General features: G+C 32.6%; 1 protein-coding gene across 1 annotated transcript; it reads left to right on the top strand.

Moving 5' to 3' along the window:
- Positions 1–1767: 1767 nt before the first annotated feature.
- Positions 1768–2379, top strand: LOC110273622 (uncharacterized mitochondrial protein AtMg00810-like). The gene has a single exon (XM_021126828.1). The coding sequence runs from the start codon at positions 1768–1770 to the stop codon at positions 2377–2379; it is 612 nt and encodes a 203-aa protein (XP_020982487.1).
- The last annotated feature ends 7871 nt before the right edge of the window (positions 2380–10250 follow it).

Here is a 10250-nt window from a genome sequence, read left to right as displayed (position 1 = left end):
GTTTAGCATGAGGACATGCTAATGTTTAAGTGTGGGGAGGTTGATAAACCACTATTTTATGGTTTATCTTGTGCTCAATTGAGTGGTTTTTATCTATTCTTTACCCACTTATTCATACTATTTGCATGGTTTTGTATTTTCCTTCCTAATTATGTGCTTTGATTGAAAACATGCTTCTTTGGCCTTAAATTCCCTATGTTTAATCCTCTCTTATTACCATTAGATATCTTGATATGTGTGTTAAGTGATTTCAGAGATTACAGGGCAGGAATGGTTCAGAGGATGGAAAGGAAGCATGCAAAAGTGGAAGGAATACAATAAGTTGGAGAAATTACTAAGCTGTTCAGCCTGACCTCTTTGCACTAAAATGACTATAACTTGAGCTACGGAGGTCCGAATGATGCAGTTCTACTTGTGTTGGAAAGCTAACGTCTGGGGCTTCGATTTGATATATAATTTGCCATAGTGGTCGTACAGATAAGCGACGTGAACGGGTGAATGACGCGCCTGTGTCGTATCTGCGAACTTCAATCCGCGCGGACGCGTGGACGACGCCTCCGCGTCACTTTGCTGTGACCTGTACGGACCAGATTTCACAATCAGCGATTTCTGGGCTATTTCTGACCCAGTTTTCGGCCCAGAGAACACAGATTAGAGGCTATAAAGTGGGGGAATGCATCCATTCAAGAGGACGCATTCATTACTCACAATTTTAGGTTTTAGATGTAGTTTTTTGAGAGAGAGGCTCTCTCCTCTCTCTTAGGATTTAGGATTAGGATTCCTCTTAAAGGATTTAGGATTTCAACTCTTCATCAGGTTCAATATTTCTTTTACTTTATATTTCTCTTCTACTTTGAGATACTTTAATGCTTTTATTTGTATTTGATTTATGTTGCCCAATTGGCTTATGAACTTTTCCATGTTAGATTTTACTGCTTTGAATGAATGTTACTTGAGGTATGCCAGATATTTATGATTTCGATTTAACTTTCCATATTATTGGCTTTAATTGATTGACTGGAAGCTCTTGAGTTATCAACTGTTTATGATTGATTGTTATGTCGGCTAATTAACTGGAATTCCACTAACTCTAGTCTTTCCTTAGGATTTGGCTAGGACTTGGGAAATCTAACCAATTAGTTCACTTGACTTTCCCTTGCTTGCGCAAAGGTTAACTAAGTGGGATTAACTTCCATTCTTATAGGATTAACTAGGATAGGACTTCCGAATTTTCATATCTTGCCGAGAGTTTATTTTATAGTTAATTATTTATTTTATTTGTCATTTAATTTACTTGTTCCTCACTTTCAAAACCCCAATTTACAAAACCCATAACCAATAATAAGAACATACCTCCCTGCAATTCCTTGAGAAGACGACCCGAGATTTGAATACTCGGTTATCAATTTTAAAAAGGGTTTGTTACTTGTGACAACCAAAACGTTTGTATGATGGAATTTCTGTTGGTTCAGAATCTATACTTACAATGCGACTTTATAAAATTCTTTACTAGCAAAAATCCTAACGTCATGGGTGTTCCAAATCAAGAAGCACCTAGATGGTACTATTCAGAAATACAAATCCCAACTCATTGCAAAAGGCTTTCACTAGTGAGAAGGGGTCAACTATGACCAAGTGTTTAGCCCCGTCGTCCATCCGGCCACAGTCTGGATCATGCTCAGCCTAGCACTCTCCAAGGGATGGCTCATCCGGCAGTTCAACTTCAACAATGCGTTTCTTAACGGGGATTTATAGGAGACCATTTTCATGTCTCAACCCGAAGGATTCACCTCTCTTGCTCAATCCCTTCATGTCTGCAAGCTCCAGAGATCCCTATATGGCTTGAAACAGGCTCCCCGTGTGTGGTTCACAAAATTGAAGGAAACCCTCAATCGATTCGGCTTCACCTACACCAAATCGAATATGTCACTCTTCACCAGGTTCTCGCACTCGTCTGTCATGTACATTTTGGCATATGTGGACAATATTCTAGTCACTGGGACGTCCCAAATGAAACTCTCCAACCTAATTGCTCAGCTAAATGCTGTGTTTGCTCTAAAAAATGTGGAAAAAATGAGCTACTTCTTGGGTATTGAGGCTGTAAAACCGAATGACAATGACATGCTCCTATGCCAAACCAAATACATTAAGGACCTGCTAACCAAAGCAGGGACACGTGATGCCAAGGCCATACCAACACCTATGGTATCCAGTCTCAAGCTATCAGCTTATGGGTTCTGTGTATTTCTAGGTCCAAACCTAGTCTTATGGTCAAGTAGAAAGCAAAATGCAGTCTCAAAAAGCTCCACAGAGGCAGAGTATCAAGGGTTAGTTGCTGGCTTGACTGAAATCCTATGGGATCCAAAATTTGATGAGTGAAATGAAAATTCATGCTCCACCACACCAAACCTCTACTGTGACAGCCAAAATGTAATCTTAATGGCTGCAAACCCAGTCCTACACAGCAAGAGCAAACATTTTGAACTTGATCTTTACTTTATAAGAGATCATGTTGCACAGAAAAAAGTTAACATACTGTACATCTCATTCGAAGACCAAATAGCTGATAGCTTCACAAAATCCACCTCCAGCCTCAGTTTTCTCAAATTCAGATCCAAATTCAGAGTTACAAAACTAGTGCTAGCCAACAACACTTCCAACAAAAGCATTAATGTCAAAGAAAATTCCAAGAAACAAAGCAATAGGTTTGATGTTAGCAGTAATGCACAGACAAGCTGCAACTGAGTAACAGTTAGGAAGTTAGTTACAAATAGAAATTACAAAAAGTCTCTACAAGTAGTTAGACACTTATAGTTAGCTAAGATAGTTGCATTTTCAACTATATATATCAATAACACCTGTAAGAGAAATCAAGAAAATTCTATTTTTCTCACAAATCTCAGATTTGTTCTCTTTTTCTCTCTGCTTTTTCTTTATTCTTCACTTTCTAGCCTGATACCTTACATTTAGGTTCTCCTCTCATTCCAAAAAAAAGAAGCTAACCTTAGTTATAAAAATCGAGACGATAATTTGCTCGACTAAGCTACTTGGTTATCGAGTCATTGGATCACTAGTTCACCCGATGGGATACATATTAAATTTTTGACTCAATAATAATTAGATAAATATATAAAATTATAATAAAACAAAATTTAAATTATAAAAATTATTATTGAATATTCAAAATTTTGAATAATAAACTAAGAATATTACATGCAATCAAATCTAATTAATCAGATAATATATAAATTACAAATTATCAATCTTACTTTTTTGGTACATTGGCAAATCAATATATTTAAACACATTTATATCCAAATGCATTAAAATTAGCAATTTTTATCACACGATTCTTAATAGATATGATTATGGGATTGGTGTTTAACAAAAGAAATCGTCAAACCGGTATGGAGAAGACGTAACAATACGCCGTTAGCGAAAACTCATTAATGCCCCCATCACAACACAATCTTGCTGTATTGTGTGAAAGTTGCCAAGTTGCCAACATGCACACCCCCTGTTTCATCAATAAAATGTGTAACAAAAAGAGGAGGGTTATTATTATAAACTAGACTTCAATCGCGATTAAATTTATGAATATCTAATTATTTTTTTAATATATATTAAATATCTAATCTTTAAAATTTATGAATATCTAATTTTTTTTGAAATATATATTAAATATCTAGTCCTAAAAGTTTCTAGGTGTATTAACAATTCGCCACAGTCGAATTGTCCTTTTGAATTTTTTAATATTAATTCAAACCAAAACGCCCTTGTGTTATTGTTCATTAAAATAAACAAAAAAAGTTTCATAACTTAATTCGGCTGAGTTGAACTGATATTTTGAAACCTTTACACAAAATCAATTTACAATTTGGCATTCCCGTTTTGATATTTTACAATTCACTAACCCTGTTTTTTTTTTTCAATTCCAACCTCCCATATTTGAAAAAATCACAAACAACACCCATATTTAAGAATTACATGTCAATGATAATCATATATAAAAAAGTTTAACCGGCTGCTATCACATAGTGTATCAAAAACCAAAGCTTCACCTGCTTAGAAATACAGTCTAATAATAGAGCGAGGTGTTGACTGCTCCAAAGGGATCAAACTCACTCTTGAAATCCATAACACAATATATAAAATTTGGGTAAAGTATATTTTTTGTTCCTAAAGTTTGCTAAAAGTTTCAAAAATATTCCTAAATTTTGATTTGTTTCAATTTTGTCCCTCAAGTTTTCGATTTGCATCAATTTTATCTTTATTACTAATTTTTTGATAATTAATATTTTTCTTTTTAAATATACCCCTCCCTTATTATACCTATCATCATCATCATCACAACCCTCTGTCCCTCTTTCTTTCTCTCTTTTCATCTTCACCATCCTCTTCACTCCCATCATCATCACAACCCTATGTCTCTCTTTCTTTCTCTCCATCTCCATCACCACCATCTCCGTTGAGGCCCAATATTCGATGACCACCGTACCACCCTTTTTTTTCTTTTTCGCGCAAACTCAGACACAATGAAACAATCGCTCTTCCTCCTTCTCTGTTAGCAAACAGAGAATGAGATATGGGATAGGTTCTATGGAACTGGTTTTTGGAGGAGCTCTTCTCGCAGGATCCCTCTAGCAATGCTCTTACCACTTTTCACTCTCAATATGTTCATTGAAATTTCAAAAAGTATGCATTTTTGCCCAACAATGAAGTTTAAAAAAAAAACCATACTTTTTGATTATGCAGGTGTTTAAAGATGTGGTCTTTTCTCTCATCCTCTTCTTATTTTCTCTCTTTATTTTTTAATTTTTTTTGGGAGAGGAGAGGAGGTTGGAGTATGATCATGGTCATGATGATAAATTTATTTGTTTTGGATGTTGACATTTTGAGAAATGAGAAGAAGTGTATTGAAATGGATCATGTTTGGTTCTTTGTCATTTAATTTTTGTGTTATTAATTTTCCAATGAGGTATAATACGAGTAATATTAAAAGGAAGAAACTTTGTTGTTGGGGTCAGGGTTTTAGGTTGGTGTGGCAGCAAAAGGATTTTGCTTTACTTTGTGTGAAATCTAAAAACAAAAAAAAAGGAAGAAACTTTGTTGTTGGGGTCAGGGTCTCAGGTTGGTGTGACAGTAAAAGGATTTTGCTTTGCTTTGTGTGAAATCTGAAAACAAAGAAAAGGTATTAACCCAACTAGTACTAATAATTAATGAGGCTAGATTTGCTAACAGAGAAAAGAAGGAAGAGCGATGGCTTCGTTGTTGCTGGGTTTGTGGGAAGAAGAAGAAAAAAAGTGGTGGTCATGATTGGGGCTCAACGAAGATGGTAGTGATGAAGATGGAGAGAAAGAAAGAGAGACAGAAGGTTGTGATAATGATGATGATAGGTATAATACGGGAGGGGTATATTTGAAAGAAAAATATTAATTATCAAAAAATTAGTAATAAGAGTAAAATTGATGCAAACCGAAATTTGAAGGACAAAATTAAAACAAATCAAAACTTAGGAATATTTTTAAAACTTTTAACAAACTTCAGGAACAAAAAATATACTTTACCCATAAAATTTTTAGCATTATATGTTGTAAAGTCTTGGATTCAATGTCCAAGGTTCAAACCCGTATTCATACATCTAGATGTCTAGTGAACTCACCCATTCTAGTAGCTTATATGATGCAATATCGATACATTATTTCAAGTTTCTAATATTGTACACAGTTAAGTTTTCCAATGTTATAATTGAAGTTTAACTTACAATATTATTTTACCATGATAAATCTATGTATCTTGATACCAGATTTTCAATTTCTAATGAATGAAATTATATTCACCACAAAAATGTTACTCTCATATCTAGCTCGGAAAGTTTTAGACTTTGATTTGAGCATGGTTGTAAGAACCTAACCAATAATTAAATCGGTCAAGTTATAAGTTTATTAGTTCAACCGATAAATCATTAGTTGAATCGATAAAATTAGTTTTACGTAAATAAAAAATATAAAATTATAAAAAATTAAAAAATTTAAAATACATATCTTCACCAATATTTTAAAAACAACCAAATTTCAAATTCTAAAGATAACTAATACAAAGATAATCATAAAATTGGTTAGTACTTAGTACCACTACAATAATATTTTAATTTGACACAATAAGGATAATAACAATCCATGAACTATATTTAAGGAGTGATTTCAAAGTCGGAATACTGTTCTTCATCTGACAAATGTGGAGCTACATCTTAATTGTTTTTATTTTGATTTATATTTTTTACAGAATTATTAGTCCCATCATCATTTCGATCATCTTCCAAATTCAATTGATCTAGCATTATATAATGTTTCACAAATCAAGATAAAAAATAATATAAAATATTTTATAAAGCATACCAAAATTATAGTTGATCATAATTCATAAATAAATAAAAGAAAACATACCTAAATCATCTAAAGGTGATTGAAGAGGCATATTTGTAAACTCATTTTGTAAAGCATCAACTTTTTTAGGAGTTAAAAATTGTGGTGAATCTTCCAATATCCATTCCGAATGACCATCAAATGTATCAAGACAAATTAGATTATAAACTGGCTTTCTCATTTGGTTCCTATGTTATTAATATACTTCATTACTACTCTTATGATTATTAAAATTTAAAAATAATGCTTTCAACTTAAAATAATTAAAAAAGTACATTTGTTGTAACTTTAAGTTGTAATGAACATAAACAAGATCATTAAGTTTTGATGCTCTAACCGATTCCTCTTCTTTGAGTGAATGTATTAAAAAATACTCAGTTACACTCACAACCTGAAAAACTACAAGTTTGGCTTAAAATATAAATCGTCAACTTTTGCAAATTTGGCACTTCACAACTATAAGAATTTCGCTATTGATCTTAACATAAAAAAAAGAATAATATATCACAATCATAAATATCAAATCATAAATACATCAAAAACATAAAAGACTAATTTTATGAAAAAATTCACCTTGCATAACAGTACTTTGTTTACGTATTGCAGACGGTCTTCCAAAATCTTGTTCAACATTCTTGAAGATACTTATCTCACTTGTCAGCTTAGAATTCAAATTTGGATCACCGTAAGCATATTTCTCAATGACATCTAGCAGGCTAGAAGTCATTTGTATGTACTTTTCAAATTTTTCGGTATTAAATAAAAAAGCTGAATTTAACTAATAACCAACGGCATAAAGATTTTTCCGAAGTTGTGAATCCCAACGTGTATCTAAAATCTTCAAATAAGGATAAGCAACCTTCTTTTTTTTGTTTTGAAACCTCTTCACCATCTCTCCTCTAGCCTCATAAATAGCTTGATAAAGAAAACACATTACAACTCTATCTTCACTGTCCACAATACGTAATACACAAACAAGTAGCTCAGTAAGCTTAACAATATTAGTGCATTGACTCCAAAATTTAGAATCCAAGACTTGATCCACAAATATTTTAGCTTTTGCTTCTTTAGAGTAAGCTGAGCTTGTCCATTCTTTAGAGGTCACCATAACTTTCAAAGGATTCTTTTGAGCTAAAATACTATGCAAAGCAATAAAATTAGTGGCAAACCGAGTTGGAGCTAGACAAAATATTTCACGTCCGCTTGTAAATTTTTTCATCAAGAACAACGAATAGCAATGATTATAGATATACTTGGTGATCATTAAATTTTTTCATCCATTTTGCAATAGCAATATCACACTTCTCCACAATTTCTTTGATTTGGAGAACACTTTTGATAGTTGGTTGAGTTCCGGATGTTGTTGCCGATGGAAAAAAGGATTGTAATCCTTTGACTTGTTTTTCTTTTCTAGAGCTAGGTGCTGGAACTCTATATTTTTATTGTTATCGCATCTCATTACGTTCGATCTTGTCAAATTCTCTTTCAACTTCATCACAAGCATTATAACTTTTTGCATGTTGTTCTTGAGTTTTTCTTTTCGTGGTTCGAATTTCTTCAATGCTTTGATCAAATTGGTGTCTCATTGCAGCTGGCACCTTTCGAGATGACTCAATATCTCCTTTTTATCCAGCCAAATGAAGTTTAAACTGATGAATTTCTCCACTCCTAATAAGCTTCTCACAATATATACATAACAAAATGATTTTTTTCAGATTCCACAACTTATTTTCAATTGTCCCATGCAGGATAGGTTTTTGCTCTATTGTTATTTTTTTGGGTTCCAATTGATGCATCAAGAGTTGATCCTTGTTCTTGCAAGAATGGTGTTTCTGATGGTGTATTTGTTGACGCCATTCTAAAACAATATGGAATGGCAAAGGTATAAAACAACAACTATCCCAAATTCACATCACCTATTCTCTATTTCCTATTCAGCAACCCTAAATTCATAGCAACATCAACAAAAACAACTATAAATACTAATAATCAGAAAAAAGACATCAATCTGCCATTAATCTAAATAGATTTATAATAAAAAATTTAATAAATTCAAAAAATTCATAATCAAGAATCAACAAATTCAACCAGTTATAATTAACAATATAACATAAACAGAATAACTAAAAAAACAGAGATAATGCAGAACTTAGAGAATTGAGGAATGAAGAGATCGCCAACCTATCTGATAGAGGACGCAGAAGACGCGATGACGATGCTAAGCAAGCAGCCGCAACAAAGAAAACGACTTGCGAGCCAAAACGCAACGGTGTACGAGACACGGTTAGAGACGCACAGTGTCTGGCGAGACAAAGAAGACGAGACGGCTGGCGGTGAGGTGAGGTGAGGTGAGGTTGAGAGAAACTATGGTGTGATAAGCTGAGGAAAAGACTTCAAGGAGGGCTAGAGCCTGAAGGGGTTACTGAGAAATGGGTGCCGTTTAGGAGATTAGGGTTAGGGGAAATGGGGTATTCGAGTGTCTTTTTTTTTCTTTTTTAAAGACCCAAAATGATGTCATTTTGGCAAAGAAAAAAAAAAGAATTTTGAACCGTTCGAGTTACATAAAATCGCCGGTTTTTTAGTTTTCATCAAAATCGGATGGCTCAACCCGATTTTCTCCAATTTTATTCTTTATTCGATCAGATTGCTCAACTAAACCAACCAAATAACTAGTTCACCAATTTCTAGTTTAATCGGCCGGTCCAGTCTGATTCTTATAACTATGAATCTAAGTACTAGATTATTGACTAGGTAATAACATGAAATTAAATTGATTAAGGTGATAAATATTTTTGTTTTTGAATAATAATTAAGTGATAATATTTTAAATTTAATTTGATAATGGATAAATCTTCATTAAAAGACGTCTATAGGACTTCAGTTAGGCACTTAGGCTGCGTTTATTTCTGAGAACAGGATAAGACAGGACACTGAGAACAAGATGAAAAGGACAGAGACATAAAATTTTGTGTTCTTGTATTCTGTTTGGTGATAAACTAGAACAAATTATGAAAATTTAATTTATTCTCATTTTTTTCATTCAAAAAATTTGAGACAAAAAATATAATAATAAAAAATTAACAAAAAAAAATAAAAGAAAAAAGAAAAAATAAATTGTGTCTCTTGTTATTAGTGTCTCTGTGTATGTTTTTTCTGTCAGAATAAATACAAAATACACTAATTCAATATTTCTAGATATATTGTCTCTTAAAATAAACACAATTTTATATCTCTGAATATATTATTCTGCATTATCTCTACGTCCTCTCTATATAAACAAACACAATCTTAAATCCAAGGTTGTTAAACATGTAGAAAATTAAGGCTGATTCAGTTTCTAGAAAGCCATGATTATTGTAGATTCCTAATTAGCTATTCACGACATAAAATAAATTCAGTTATTTATTTATTTTTGGTAAGTTCACAACAAAATCAGTGGTACCACTCTGATCTGAGAAATGTAATATTAAATTAAAATATTATTATTATTAGATTCAGGACAAAAGACCAAGAAAACACAAACGACTAAGCTTTAATTATACAGCAAGTTCATAAGGTTGTTAACATCTATATATATTGCATTATAGTATTTAAGGTTATTGGATATGAACAATTGTAGATAGATAAAATCTATATATAGATTCCATAGTTGTGTTAAATAATCGGAACGCACATATCAAAGTTATTATATTAATCCATGAGCCGTATTTTAGGACTGTAGAACGAGGTTTGATTTGATTTCTGAAATCGACAAGAATTGACCGATTGAATTTAAAGTTGTTGCAAGGAACCTTCTTATGATGGATACACCTTTAATAAGTAAAT

Source organism: Arachis duranensis, chromosome 7 (genome assembly GCF_000817695.3).
Source record: "Arachis duranensis cultivar V14167 chromosome 7, aradu.V14167.gnm2.J7QH, whole genome shotgun sequence".
In the NCBI taxonomy this organism is placed as follows: Eukaryota; Viridiplantae; Streptophyta; class Magnoliopsida; order Fabales; family Fabaceae; genus Arachis; species Arachis duranensis.
Note: the sequence above shows the minus strand (reverse complement) of the source record. Positions and strands in the feature narration are given on the sequence as shown.